Genomic DNA, 15978 nt, shown 5'->3' with positions numbered 1-15978 from the left:
TATTTTCATAACAGGTTTTTATGGATAATTAAACTTAAGTGTTTAAACATGGATTTTTTTAATGAATTCTTCTGCACAGTACTTTTGTTAAAAAAATGTTTTGGTAACACTTTATAATAATATTTCTGTAATCTGTTATCATTACTAAATTCATTAGATAACAAAATAAACGAGCAATATTGTTTTTCAGATGGCCTACTGTAAATCTTTGTTAATGTTAATGCCACGACAATTGTTTATGTTATTGTGCATTAAAAAGTGACAACTTTTGTTTTTTAAATTGTATTAGTAAATGCTGAAATTCACATGAATCAAGATGAACAAATGCAGTAAAGGTATTGTTCGTTGTCAGTTCATGTTAATGCATTAACTAATGTTAACAGCCTTACTTTGAAGTAACCAAAGTTTACTGCCTCCTTAAAAAGTTTGCACTATCAAGTTGATACAAAATAAAAAATTCACCTGCAAGTTTTCATATGTGTCTTCAAAATGTATTTTACTAATATGGGTTTTTACAAAACCGCAAATTACTGTGAATTATGTCTATAATATTTACAAACAACTGTATTACAGTTACCTCAAAGGAAAGTGGAGACGTAAGGTAAATGCACTTTAAAGAGGACATTTCACAAAACTTTTTTAAAATGTCAAATAAATCTTTGGTGTCCCTGAGTACATATGTTTTATGTAAGTTCTAACTCAAAATATTATATAATTTATTATAGCATGGTAAAATTGGCACTTTGTAGGTGTAAATGCAAATGTTTTAAATGCAAATGATCTGATCTCTGCACTAAATGGCAGTGTCGTGGTTGGATAGTGCAGAATAGATTAAAGGGTGGTATTATTCCATTCTGACATCACAAGGGGAGCCAAATTTCAATGACCTAATTTTTCACGTGCTTGCAGAGAATGGTTTACCAAAACTTAGTTACTGGGTTGATCTTTTTCACATTTTATTGGTTGATGGATGCACTTGGGACCCAATTATAGCACTTAAACATGGAAAAAGTCAGATTTTCATGATATGTCCCCTTTAAAGTACATGAGCGCACATTAAAAGCTCATCAGTGCCATCTAGTGGGAATTAAAGGGAACACTACTGTTACTGGTACTGTAATGCACTGTATCATTTATGTCATTAAATAACACAAACCACTTCACAAAAATAATTTTATAACTTTATTTTAAATAGCTGCTTGAAAAAATAGCAATAAATTAAACAAAAACAAAACATGTGAATGTAACTTGTACATAAATCCGCAGAGGCATGTTGCAAAATAGTATTTAAAGACAATAACAAAATAAACATCACAATGTAGAATCACAGTGCTACATAGTTCTCTCCTGGAACATAGTGGAACACTCAGGACAGTATAACCAAAACTAGAAAACTGTGATATTTAATTGCACTGTTAGATGCATTAACTATATTAACTCTAACCCTGTACGTCCTTAACTGTAGCTTCAAAACTAAAATTCAAAATTGACATTCTTTGTAACAGAACCTTAAAAAATAATTATCAGCCAAAAGATGGGCAAAACACTAAAGAAATAAACCTTTATAAAACACTTTCAGAATAAAAATAAGACAAAATATTAAAGCCACACTAATAGTTATGCTTCTGTAAAACATAAACAATAGATCATTTTAAACTTTTGTAAAGCTTTAGGTTTTTGTGTTTTAGAAAGCATTTGCTACGTAACTAAATCTGCTACATCAGATTCTACCAAGTATGCTGCAACGCTAAGGCTTCATAAATATATTTGTGTAGCATATATTAAATGTAACGTGAACTACATATTAGCGCGTTGTATCATTGCATAGCTTGCATGTTCTCACAGACAATCTTTACTTTTGTGCGTGTGCTTGATAGACGCGAGCATGCACTGTCATCAGCGATATCAATGTGGCAAAGCTGACTAGCTCAAGCACAGGGTATTTGCATAATACGTATTAAAGTGCGTTCAAAAGCTATCAATAATTAAGATACTTATTTACAGGTACAGAATATCTTTTAAAGCGATATTTTGACTTGACACAAGATGTACTGAATATTATGTCCTATTAAATATTACTCATGTTTCCAAATTTCTAAATTGAATAATAATTTGTCTAAGACTTTTCTGACATATGTTATTGAGATGTTATTAGCATTTTATGATTTCTTTCCAAATACTTTACATTTAATAATAAGTTTCAAGTTTATAAGTCAATTTATATAGGCAGTATTTATATTTGCAAAGGTAAATTATTGTAGCCGTAGAGACATTTAATACATTAATCCCAGAAAGGGGATCTTCATAAGAAAATGTATGAATAGGAAGACATATTTGTATTACATCTACATTACCTTTTGTTTTTAATGTTTCACTGCCTTGTTAGCATGACTAACAGTTGCTACAATAAACTGATGCTGTGTATATGGAAGTCCAATGGGAAGCATGCAAAGCTTTATCATGTCTACATGATCTTGGCAGTTTTGAAATTTAATGGAGCATCACAGATGGCTTTAGTTTAACACTTTTGACTGTATCATCCTGGTCATTTCGGTCTAGCGCGTACCTGCAGCAAGGTGGGTGTCTGTTCCATTATGCGGACCAACAGTTTGTCAATATAATCCTCCAGGTCTCGGACCTGAGCCTTCATCTTCTTCAATTCAGCATCTCGCTTTTCCAGCAGGGCCACCTGCAGCTCAGTTTCGGCACGCTGCTTCCTAACATCCATTTCCTGCTGAAGAAGCAGCGCTATCAGCTCCATGTTGGTCATGTTCTGGTATTGAGCCCGAGCCTCCATCAGAGCCAACTGCAAAGGAAACAGACAGGCAGGACAGTAGTAAGCAATGCTGGTGTGTTACTAAAAGTTAGTATGTAATTTATGTTGTTGTAGTGTGTCGGTGAGCTTCTATTTACATTTGCTTGCTTTGTTTTTGCTGATAAACTTTTTCAAGCACCTGAGACCACCAGCATGTGTTCTAGTTCCCTAAAGTTAGTACAGACTTCCTCTATGTAGGTTACTGTTAGATACAGCACCTCTTAACCTTTAATCTTTAGTACCTGGGTTTTCTCATCCTCAGCTGATGTCGGTGGCACAGATCGTCCTGGGTTTATCGTGGACTTGAGTTTCTCCAACACTGAGCGGCTTTCTGGTTTCTTCTCTCCTTGCATAGTTGTGTTGGTCAAGGGTTTCACTGGGTGAGGGCTTTACATTGATAAAAAACACAGATACATAAGTATTTACTTGAAATGGTTAAAGTGATGCTGAATTACTTTTTAAACATTTAGCTGTATTCGTCTTTTAAGTTTTTTTGGCAATCTTCTCTTCCTGATGAGTTATTACAGCATAAGCAAGAGTAAACTGAGGAAGAAGCCATGATTAAAAGTAATGCATAAACAAAGAAACATTTGTCTGCAATGTGCAATTTTTCTAGTGCTAGTTGTGTATCCATATGTATGCAATGTCAACAAATATAGTTTTTTTTGCTGAAAAATTATGTCACAATTTCTTTAAAATCTTTGTAAGTCAGTAAGTCAGGCATTAAATGTGCTCTGTGTTTGTCACACCACATAAAAATCTGTTATTAATCACCCAACCAAATTTGAATGATGGATAAAACGAAGTTAATAAAATAAGTTATCAAAATCCCTGAAAAAAAAGGCAGGATTCTCTGCTCTCAAATGCTGGGGGCGTGTCCTCTATCAGCACTGAAACCACACCCACTTACGTGAAAGCTGCCATCTCTCTCAACTTCAAAATACCACTACAACCTAAATGGCTGCACACAATTGTCTTAGGGGCGGGGCCATGTGCGGGGGCCCAAGTGCGTCTTTGGGCAACCCAATATCACGAAAATACGTACCTATAATCTAGTACATTTTTTTCTGTGACACTGTCACGTTTTTCTGCGTATTTAAGTGAAGGTATCACACTTTTCTGTTTACGTGTCATTGTCACGTATTGGTTACTCAACTGTTTTGTCCTATTTTCTTACCATTGTTGCTTCGTTTATGATTAGATTTACATAAAATTACATCCTTACTCTAACCTAACTCAACAATGGTTTAAAGAAAATCAGAAAATATAAAAAAATAAATCAGAAAAAATACTATAAACCAATATTTAAAGTGATATCCTAACGCAAACACCAAATCTAACGCTAAACCGAAGCGACAATGGTTTGAAAATAGAAAAAAGCAGTTGGGTAACCAATATGTGACAATGACATGCAAACAGAAAAGCGTGATATGGTCACGCAAAAACACGGAAAAACTTGAAAATTTACGTGACTATAGGTAAATAATTTCGTGATACAGGGTTGCATCGGGACATCGTTTTAGGCCCGGCTAAAAAATCCTGAACTCAGAAATGGTGAAAAACAGTTTAAAGCCTCCTTTCCACTGTACACGACTTTTGGACACGACTGTCAGAGTTTGCCCCCTAGTGGCAGTCGTAATGAAGTTTCAGTTTAATTGTAAATCCGTGCCAACATGAGAGAGAAGCTCATTCCAGCACAAGAGCCTTCATTCTTATATTCACCATAGTGCCAGGAGTGCAAATGAATGAAACAATAAACAGCTATGCATATATAACAAAGACTGAAAATATTTTTTGGAGAGAACATATGGAGACAAGATTAAAATAATAACATATGATTTATAATTTTCACCTCGCCCAGCATTTTGATTGAAATCAAAACGGAAGGTCACAGATAACGGAGTATGGTTTCAAATATTGCACCCTGGTGGTAAAATGTTGAATTGCTGCCACACAGTGAAATTCATTTAATTTGTATCGCATGCGGTGTAGTTGCACAAGTTCAAATTTTTTAACGGATTCAACGCTCAAAACAAATCCAAAAATTACGCAGATGGTCGCCACCTCACGCAGCCCCTTTGGGACTCTCCACAGGGAATGATTGACTTCTGGTTCATCGGGCGTCGTTTGTCGTGTACAGTGGAAAGGTTGGTTAACTCTGCAATTCAGTACTACATTATTTACAGTATTTGTGGTGTGTTTCAGCAATACTTTAATTTTTAAGATTGACTTTACAGGGACTTTAAGGGTAAAGCAAATGAGACATTAGGTATAGTAAGACTAAGAACACATACTGTGCAAAAGCCACCATGCCAGAATTAGATTTGTTGTTTTTACAATGTTATAGTGATCATATATAATTGTTTCTCAGTCTCTTTAATAAAATACATACAGATGAAACTGGAAATGTGTATATAGTTTTAAAAACTGTATAAAAATGTAAACGGAAGTGTCAAGTTTTTAGGGTAAACTTCCCTTCCACTTGAGCAGTAGCAGGAAACTGCAGGAACTCTTAAACCTGAATAAAATAAAATCCTAATTTCTAATTTAAAAAAGTATTTTTACTTCATTCTGCTCAAAAACGCTCAAGATGTGTTTAGTGTCAAGAGAGGTCACACTAAACACCGACAATGCCTAAAGAAGACATTTAGTCCTGAAAATTTACCTTTTTTTTTGTACATATTTCCTGTATTTTCTGTTTGTATCTTAATAAAACACATGAAAAATAAATATGATGGACATTAAAACTTCTAAAACAACAAATCTGGTGGTGGTGGCCTAAGGCTGCGTTCAGACCAGCCACGGTAAAGGCGTCAAGCGCGAAGGATTTTAATGTAAGTCAATTTAAAGACGCGTTGACGTGCGTCTGGAGGTCTCGGGACGCAAATGAGGCGATTAGCGCGGCACACATGATCCCGCCTCATTCACACGTCTAGTTCGCGCGAATGGCACGAATTGAGCGTTGCTGCAGGAAACGCGCGAGTCGAAAAATGTGAACTTTATTGGAAAAATGTGCCACGTTAACCAATCAGGAGCGTGCTCTAGTAGTGACGTGATTACAAGTAGCGAGCGGAGTCGCAGAAGCCCCTCCCATGACGCGAATTTCGCGTGAGTGTCTCGATGACTAGAATTTCACACGCAGATTTCACACGCGAATGAAGCGAGTAAACTCAAAATGTTTAACCGCCAAACTAGACGCAGTAGACACGAATTTGCCGCCTCAAACGCGGCTGGTGTGAACCCACAGTATGACAATACTGCACAGTACTGTATATAATATAAAAGCAGGAATAATCTGTGGTCTAAGATATTTTTAAGATTTTTTTCTGTGATACATTCACTCTCACTCACAGATGCTAGTCTACATATCACCTAACATCGACAAACCTCTAAAACACTAAACTTATTCAATACAATGCAGTCTAAATCCTTTTTTGTTATGTTTTATAACCTCAATAAGGAAAGACTGATTGCGGTATGTCTACCAAAATATATGCATAAATGTTAAAAGGCAAAAAGCAAAAGAAAAGAGATGAAAAATGAACAAACTAAAGCAAACAGACAAGCAGGAAGCATGAAAGTGTAATTAGAGTTGATGCTGAGAAAAAGCTTTAACACGTTTGTCCAAATCATAGCAAGCTGTGAGCAAAATCCTAGCGCATTTGTGAGAGAGAATGAGGTAATTTCCTCAGGTGAGTGATAGGAAGAGGGAGTAAGTACGATTTTACAGGCAGTGAGGTCTCACCTGCTCTCCTCAAGGGGCAGGAGGACGTTGGCTGGCTGTGTCTCCTCAGGTGAGAGTGGGAGCGGTGCGTCAACCTGGGGCTGGGCTTTGGTGAAGGAAGTGGAACCCATGCTGGGCATCTCATTTGGGGGGTTCACAGGAAGGGGAGGGTCAGGGTGGAGACAGGCAGGAGTGCAAGGTACTGGTAAGGGGGAAAGATCATGCAGAATGAGGTCTGATGCAGATTTAGGAGAGCGTGGTCTAATTCGGGCTGACTTTACATTGGGGCTTCTGCAGCATTTTGGGGCTACTTTTGCATGCAAGTCCTTAAAGCTGATTCGCTCATCCTGGGTCAAACTGAAATCCTCTGTCTCGCTGGCTTTTAAAAAGCAGACGCCTGACGTCAGGTTCGCATCCTCAGGATGATCAGGGTGCTTACTAGTTTGTTCATGCACTTCTTCAACATCATGTGTACTACTGCGTGTGATGTCATTGTTTTCTGCTGATCCAGGTTTGATCTGAGTTACAATGTCATCATTGCCAAGGGCTGAGGTTGTTTGTGTGACCACACAGATCTCTTTGTTTTGGAGAACGTCAACCTCACAGTGAGACTCACAATTTGAAATTGTGTTACAATGCTCTGCATCTCTTTCGAGCCCTTCACGTGATCTTTGAAAAAGTCGATCCAAATGGTTATGATCTGGTGAGTCAGTAACATGTGATGTGATGTCTTTACGAGTCTTCTTGGACGATACATCCTCAGGCAAGCCTGGTGAATATTTATGTAGTGACCCAGAAGAGTTCAAATTGGGACACTTGTTCAGCCCTTTTGATGGTTTACTAACGTCTTTATTCATTTCAAAGAGTGGTTGGACATCAGACGCTGAACTTTCTGAATCAATGTAAGCAAATTCCGAAGTACTATCCATATTGTTGTTTGAATCTCTGGGAGGGAGGGTAAGCAAACCAATGTCATTGGTAGTTTGTTTTTGCTCAGTGGAGATTTTTTGCTTTGGATCAATTTCACAGGAAGACTCTGAATCGTGTTTTAGTTGAGTCTGAGGGGAACTGCAAAGCGATTCGGTCACTGTGGTGTCAAAGTCAGACGGGAAACACAGCGTTTCTGGTTCAGAATGGTGGGAATGGAGCGTGTCTTCACCTAAACCATTCGGAGAGCTGTGGGAAACGTTGTTCAACGTTAAATCAAACGTGGGACCTTTCGAATTAGGAGGATGTGCCACCATTCTTTCTTCCCCAACTTCAAGCAGACCGCCTTGCAACTTCGTCTCAGAGTTACGCTTAACTGAAGAAGTATGGCATGAAACGTGAGAGTTTCTCTTCATATCTCCCTCTCTCACATGCTGCAGGGACGCGAAGTCAGTCTGGAAGAGGACGCAGGCTTCTTTCTGCACTGCTAACTCCTGAGCTCTATCTAACCAGCTGTCTGCAAACCTCTCTCTAGCTGTGACTTGGTTCCTCACAGGTCTACGTGGTGGTAAAGGAGGAATGTCCCATGGCTTTGGTACATCCATATCAACTTCATCGACTCTCAAACGACTGTCTGCTTTATTACCGACATGCACCATCTGGTTAAGGTTAGGTACCCGTGAGAGAAATGGTGCTGATGGAGGTCTAGTCGGGGTCGCCGTTGGTGATTTCAGCCGGCCGATGGCGAACGTCTCAAAGTCATCAGATTCACCGACCCTCTCGGACAGAGAATAGTTCGGGTTAGTATTTGAGTTACTGTACGTGTCCGGTGTCTCAGGCACAATGGTTGGAAGAGACCTCTGCCTGGCCATACTCCTGGGTCTCTCTCGTTTCATCACGGACATTTTGTTCTGAACCCCACTGGGAGAACAGTAAACAGCAGTAGGAGACTTCAGTGCTTCTTCAGCTATAAGATCCTCAAAAAATGGATTTTGTTGTAGTCGCGTGAGGAAAGGATTGGTGGGGGACATGGAAGGTGGTGTTGGGGATGGACAGGTAAATGGGTTGGAGTGATCGCCACTAGGGGGAGACATTGAGGCAATGGGGAGAGTGCAAGGGGGCTGACTGGGTGGGCAAGAGAGGGCAGGAGAAGGGTTTGTGTTTGAGCTGCTCTCTACCTTAGGAGAAACTCCCAGCCTGTGGAGGGAAGGCACAAGTAGTCCTCTTAGTCATAGTAGTGTGTAATGGGCCATAACAACTAGCTATAGGTGGGGAGAGAGAGTCAGTTCTTCTCTATTAGACAAACCTGTTACTAGATCAAAATCAGTCTCTGAAATCAAATTCTGATGCAATTCGGGCTAACCCAGATATAGGAGGTTTCTGGCAAGACTTGACCAGCTTGCAATCTGTGTTCATAAATCAATACTGTGGTATAGCTGAAACATTCATAAAAGAGCACTATGAGTTGGAGGCGAATGCTGATAAGGAAATTAGGAAAATTGAGTATTTCCTTATTTACCCTAAAAACTATGCAAAATAAATCAGGTGTAAACTATAAGAAAAAACTATGACTGAATCATGTGTTGAAACATAAATGCTGCTAAACAAACAAAATCAAAGTAAAAAAAGATATAAGAGAACATTTCTTATAAAAAGCTGATGTTTTATGGTTTTGAATTTTAGATGAAAAGTGCACACACAAGTCCCTCTTTTAAAAATCTCCTGACATATGTCCTGCAGACCAAAAGCAATACAAAGAAATGAGATGGAAAATGCTACTGCATTGGTCTAAACTGTTGCATCAGCAAATAAAAACATCTTTGAGGATTAAAACGCTGGTTACCATGTAAAACTACACCCATGTATTCCTCCCTCAGTCTTAAAAGGTCATGGGTAGCAACTATTTGTGAGAGACAGTAGCAAACAGCAACATGTTTCTTCTTTTTTCTATTGTAACATAAAACCTAATGGCTTTGCTTGGCCTTCACTCACCTTGGCTTGCTGTGGGAGTCACCAGAGCCAAACCATCCCCTGCGTCTGCCTTCCAAAGTAGCAGAAACCTGGCCCTGTTCAGGCTTGGCTGGGAGAGAGTCGCTCCTCCCACTCGAAAACAAAGTCTTCCTCAGCTTTTTCCCTTTGTCCACCACTTCCATGACTCCAGATGCCGTCTGAGGGCCAGTTGCCTGCACTAGTTTTTCCTCTGGGGTGGTCTGGCTTACAGATCCATCTGCCTCACCATCTTCCTTCTTGCTCTTTTCAGTCGAAAAGCTCCTTTGCGAATCCTCACCGCGCCGAGTGAGGTTCTGAAGAGAACGAGAAAGTGGTGCGCATTTCTCCAGCAGGGAACGCTTGGCTGGGATGGTGCTTGGACTTTTGGGGCTGACGGGCTCGGATGAGTAGATATGGCTGCCGTTTATGCAGATGGTGGATTGGGAGAGCGTCGTGCTTTGACCTTTTAGGGTCTCTGTGGCAGGGTTAGGCCGAGGAATGCCTGTGATCTTACTGGCTTCATCGCTGTGTGCACGCTTGTGGGTCATCACTTTGGTGGACAGATAAAAAAGGGTCACAGAAGAGAAAAATAGTGAAGCTATTAACAGTTTGTTTAATTGATATTTGAGAAATTACTAAGATTTGCATGTTGCCTTATTGTACACTAGTTAACATTTGAAGTGGAATAAAACCTTTCCTAAAAGTTGTCTTAAAACCAATACCCAATAGGCTTTATGCCCAGCTGCACTGCTTCCTGAGCTTTAGCCAGCTCCTTGTTTCCTGTCTGCCATTGTTGGACAAACTGATTAATCCAGGTGTGCCTGACCTCAGTAGTCACAAACAAATTGATTAATCCAGGTGTGCCTGACCTCAGTAGTCACAACAACAATAATCAGACACACCTGGACTAATCAGTCCGTCCAGCAGTGGCAGACAGGAAACAAGGAGCCGGCCGAAGCCCAAGAAGCAGTGCAGCTGGGCCCAAAGCCTATACCCGTTCTTTTCTAAGGACAAATTTGATGTTCGTTTTTGATCCACTTCAACTGTTGACTAGTATAAATAACGTGCACTTAAATGTGCTGTAAGTGGTTTTCGAATTATTGACAGATTTAGCCAATTAGACATGCCCTTTAGTCACAAAACCCCACCCAAAAAAGCATGCAAACACACCTGGTGTCACTTGTGATCAGCAGGCGAGCTGGTGTGCATTATTTCAATGTCACACATTAAAAAATCTACTACCATCTACCATCTTTGTAATGAATTCTCTACAAAATCCCAAAGATTTCTGACCTTTTATTCCTCCTTCACCCTCCATGCGGAATGGCTCCAACACTCTGCTGCTGTAGACCGGAGTTCTGGACAGCTCTATCGGAACAAACGGGTCCCCGGTGGATGATGCCATGCTACTGTCAGATGCCAAAGAAGAACAAGATCGTGTGTCCGAATTCTTACGCAGTTTCCCCTTCAGGAAGAAATCTTTCACCTTGCTCCTGTGTTCATCAACCCCATCTTCTTCACCCGGCTCCTGAGGTCCATCATCGCTCGCGAAGGGCGGACCCACGGAGCCAGAAAGGGCGGCGTAGCGGCCAGGTAAAATGGCAGAGGAGGATTCCACGTCACCTCTCTTTCTACCCGTGACACGGTCTTTCAGCTTCCCAAAAGCCGAACGAGGCTTGTCCTTAACAGTGAGATCGTACATGCTAGCAGTCATGTTGTTGCGGGTGAACTGGATGGTCACCTGTAGTTCTCCGCGCTCTTTCTCTTTTCGACCTGACTTGGAGTGCAGCTTAAGCCACCTGGAATATAGACAGAAAATGTATGATAAAAGTTTATTAAAGAAACAAAATGGTGATTTTTTGAAAATGACAAAAACTAAAGTGAATTTATTAGGATATTGAGCAGAAAAGACAGTGAAGACATAATAAATCTATTTATTAGAGTCTATTGGGATTATAACCCTGTATAAATGTAATATGTTTAAGCGTAATACTATTTTAAATACATGACTCATTTAATTAAAGTTCTCTTAATTTGGGATGATACAGCCCAGTATATACAGTACATGTTTTTGTGAAATTTATCTTCTTCTGAATCAAATATCTTCCAGGCTAAAAATGAAGCATAAACACAAGTAAGGGCCTCTTGAACGAGTGTTATTCCCTTTGAGTGGTCCGCCCCTTTGTTTTAGAATAAACCAGTGGTGAAAATATTTCCTCCATTTCCGGTACAACAGGGAACACCTCGTGTGCACACGTGCAGAGAGCCAAGACAAACATCTTGGAGAGAGAGAGAGAGAGAGAGAGAGAGAGAGAGAGAGAGAGAGAGAGAGAGAGAGAGAGAGAGAGAGAGAGAGAGAGAGAGAGAGAGAGAGAGAGAGAGAGAGAGAGAGAGAGAGAGAGAGAGATACAACCCAGTCTTCAATTAAAGCCAGATGTGCAGAATAGCTTCATGACTACATTGACATTTAAAGGTCCTGTTTTTTCTGTGTTTTTGAATCTTTGGTTGTGTTTACAGTGTGCAATATAACACACATGTTTCACGTGTAAAAAAAACGTGGTACTTTCACACAATTTACTTATCTGTATACTGCTGTTTTCACTGTCCTAAAAACGGGCTGATGTGTTCCTTGTTCTAGGAAGTCCCTCCTTCAGAAATACGTAATGTATAGTTTACTACGTGTGTTGTTTGTTTAGTGTGTTGTGATTCGACAGCAGCTTAGCCTAGCAGAGCCGTTAGAGCCAAAGCTGGTGACTGGTGATCATATCATAGCGATATAGACAGTAGCATCTCATCCCACTGGATAAAACAATATATTACCAAAACTCTATATACCTCCCAGCCCGCTAATGTGTTGTAAATGGTTCCTAGAGTGGTAAGGTTTTTTTTAGGGAATCGGTTAAAGGAAAACACCACCGTTTTTCAATATTTTGCTATGTTCTTACCTCAACTTACATGAATTACCTATTGGTTTCCAATGCGTGCACTTTTAATCTTTGTACAGCACGTCGTGAATGTGTTAGCATTTAGCCTAGCCCCATTCATTTCTTAGGATCCAAACCGGGATGAATTTAGAAGTCACCAAACACTTCCATGTTTTCCCTATTTAAAGACTGTTACATGAGTAGTTACACGAGTAAGTATGGTGGCACAACATTCAAAATAAAACAACTCTCACTGAGTTTGTTACTGCGCCCAAGGTCAAAGTGCTGCCATACAATATAGTTCTAATTTTTTATCCGCTTAAAAAATCGCCACTAGAAATGGGACAGTATGAACATTTCATATCATGATTATAGTGACCAAAGTTATCACGGTTGTCAATATTATCATGGTTTTGTTAAAATGAGATGGAAATGTTCAAAAGAACTGATACACAGACTGAAAACACACTGTTTTATTTTTGAAAATCACATTTTAATATTTCAAGTCCCTGAAATTACTTCTGTGGTAAAAATAAATAAATAAATCTGTCTAATAAGTTTACCGTGAATGAATACAACACATTATCCCTTAAAGGTGCAATGTGTAAATTTTAGCGGCATCTAGTGGCAAGGTTGCGAATTGCAACCAAAGGCTCAGTCCACTGCTCACCTCTTGCTTTTGAAACACATAGAAGCTACGGTAGCTGCCACCGGACAAACATGTCATTGCCAGAGACAACTTAGTAAAAAAGTTTTTCCATTAAGGGTTTCTGTATAAACATGGTGGCACAAAATGGCGACTTCCACGTAAGGGGACCCTCTGTGTATGTAGATAAAAACGTCTCATTCTAAGGTAAAAAACACATAACGGTTCATTATGAAAGGTCTTTATACACCCCTGATAATATTGTTTTGTATATTATTTTGCATTTCTGTCAAGAGATTCTTCTAAAAATTACACATTGCACCTTTAAATGCATTCTTGTGCAATAAACTATGTTGCATGTGCGCGCCTGCGTCAAACTGATTCTGGCTGGACAGGATTTACAGCGAGTTTTTAAAATCACGGTAATCGAACACAGTTGTAATGATAATTACATTTTAAACGATAATACTAACCGTCAGGACATTTTAGCGTGGTTAACCGTGAAACCGGTAATCGTCCCATCCCTTCGCTACGTTTTATTTTTTGCCACCATACTTACTCATGTAACTACTCATGTAACATTTAAATAGGAAAAAATTGAAGTGTATGGTGGGTTCTAAATTCATCCCTGTTTGGATCCTAAGGAATGAATAGGGCTGTACAAAGATTAAGTGCACGCATTGAAAAAGGATTGGGATGTATTCATTCGTCTCAATTAAAAGTTGAGGTAAGAACACAGTAAAATATTGAAAAACTGTGTTTTCCTTTAATATATCTGATTGATTTAGTGTTGTTCCTACATTTTTTGACAGGCTTTACATCTGTTAATATCATTTTTCCTACATTTTATTGCTAAAAAGTGAACGTGGGAATCAAGGAAGGCGTATGTTGAAATATGACAATAACAATGTTATTGTTGTTCAGCACGCCTCACTGACTTCCTCTCTCACTTGTTTATAAAGGCTTCAGCCAAGAGCCCCCTACCAACCTTATATCTGTCCCCCACTTCCATGAAATGATTCACTCGCCCTAAGGGTGTCACTAAAGTTTGACTACCTCTTAGCTGTGTATGCTTAAAACCAAGACATACCTACAAACACCAGAGACAAGATTCACAAGATTACGCTGATGTGCTTGAACGTAGACTCTGTGACTATTGTGACACACACTGGTACTGGCCTGTGGAGTCATCATGATTGTGTGCCAGCAGTACGCATGCAGACAGATGAGGACTAGACACGGCATGCCTTTTAAAGTATGCTGCTGCTGTTGTGCCCATAGAGATAAAACATATCCTATTACTTTGGCTTTTTTGATATTGCAGTTCCCATGAATTACTTGCATAGCTTGTATTTCCGTAAAAAATATCTGAAAAACATTTTATTTGTGCTATTTAATTCAGTCATGGTGTGAATGTCTGTTCAACTGTGAAATGGGTTCTTCAAAAATATCTCAGACTCAGGGTTTTGGCATGCTTGTGTCAAATATCTCAGCATCGTATCAACGAAAAAACAAGGAAGGTTTATGTATTCTGTTACTTTATCTTGTAAGGACATAATATAATTTTGATAGGTAATAATCGTTTGTATCATATAAAATAGGATTAAAATGAGTAAATATGAGTTTTGGTTGCACTTCATTCTGCAGTAGGCTACTTGCAGTTACAGTATGTTGCTGACAGTGTATTAACTATGTGTTAGGGTTAGGTACAGGGTACCTAGTACAGTATTTACACAGTAAGTACATAATATGTACATGTTAAACAAAAATTCTGTACTAGCCTATACTGTAGTAGGCTGTGTTATTGTAGCAAACTGTATACTGTGGTATAAATTCCTACACTTTGTTAAAGTGTGCTATAGTATTCTGTAGTATTAACTACAGTAAATTCATAAACTGTAGTAAATACTCTAATATACTTTAATATTTACTATGGAAAATACTACATATTTGTGTGAACCGTGTTTTTGACATTAACCTTGGAGGACCATGTAGATAGCATGACATGTACCGTATCAAAGTGCCGTGACGGTAATATCATCAAATGCCATCACTGTACCATGCCACTGTCATTGACCATTAAAAACGCCCACCATCATTATTTTGATTCTATTATAAGCACTAATACTTACTCGTTTCTGGGACACGTCCCTTCCTGAAAAACTTTGTCCAGCGGGACAACAGTTTTACCGAGAAATACGTCCAGACCGATGAGCACGCGATGCATGACAGTCAGAACCAGGTTGCTGCTCCCGGGCGGGTACGCGCTTGTCCCCGAAGCCTCGAGCAGACCGGGCGGCAGCTCGAACGCGCACTCCTCGTTCCACTGCGGCTCGTCAGCCTTCTCCACCAGGCCGGTGGTGTACTTCTCCTTGCCCACCTGGATGATAGTGTAGACATATCGACTGCCTTGCTTGCCCTTCGTCCGCAGACTCCTCGCACGAAGCACGGTCACGTTGACGTGTGTCGGGACCCATCTCTGATCGTCGTCGTCCAGGCTGATCAGAGGCATCCCTGCGGTGGGAGATTGGGTTGTTTTGGGTGATCCACGCACAGTGACTCTTGCGCACTGGACAACTATGCGCTGCCCGCGCCCTTGCGCCTATCCGCCTCGTGAAGTTGCAGTAAGTGCGCGCTCACGCCAGCGCCAAATCTCAGCATTATCGTCGTGGGAAATTCAAAAGGATAAATTACAGTCGTAACACTGATAGAAATAAATTCCTCTAAAACTTCACATCAGCTGACGGTAATGAATCACACGGCGTCACCACAACAGCTCTTCACTGCGCTAACGCCGCGCGACCCGCCCTCTAATATTTTGTGGGAGCTCCGCAATAAAGCATCCAGCAGAATTAAAGAGAAAGGCACCCCGGAATTATATTGCGATTTTTCATATTGTACCTTATATATTTAACATAGCATATAACGCTCATTTTTGCTATTATCCATCGAT

At 39.7% G+C, this 15978-nt stretch overlaps 1 protein-coding gene across 1 annotated transcript; it reads right to left on the bottom strand.

Moving 5' to 3' along the window:
* Positions 1-1169: 1169 nt before the first annotated feature.
* On the bottom strand, positions 1170-15978 carry rab11fip5b (RAB11 family interacting protein 5b (class I)). The gene is made up of 6 exons (XM_055178310.2): positions 15158-15978; positions 10749-11254; positions 9459-10005; positions 6561-8663; positions 3058-3202; positions 1170-2806 (listed from the first exon to the last, which is right to left on the bottom strand). Exons 1-6 carry the CDS (start codon positions 15535-15537, stop codon positions 2546-2548), a joined length of 3942 nt encoding a protein of 1313 aa, XP_055034285.2. The 5' UTR covers positions 15538-15978; the 3' UTR covers positions 1170-2545.

Source organism: Misgurnus anguillicaudatus, chromosome 16 (genome assembly GCF_027580225.2).
Source record: "Misgurnus anguillicaudatus chromosome 16, ASM2758022v2, whole genome shotgun sequence".
NCBI lineage: Eukaryota > Metazoa > Chordata > Actinopteri > Cypriniformes > Cobitidae > Misgurnus > Misgurnus anguillicaudatus.
Note: the sequence above shows the minus strand (reverse complement) of the source record. Positions and strands in the feature narration are given on the sequence as shown.

Bases quoted from the DNA above. Each gene is read 5' to 3' on its own strand.
- rab11fip5b (XM_055178310.2), bottom strand. From the start codon at position 15,537: ATGCCTCTGATCAGCCTGGACGACGACGATCAGAGATGGGTCCCGACA. The intron at 8,664-9,458 runs GTGAGTGAAGGC...TTCCCTCCACAG, and splicing joins GACTCCCACAGCAAGCCAAG to GCTGGGAGTTTCTCCTAAGG. The intron at 2,807-3,057 runs GTACTAAAGATT...TTTCCTTTGCAG, and splicing joins CTGAGGATGAGAAAACCCAG to TTGGCTCTGATGGAGGCTCG.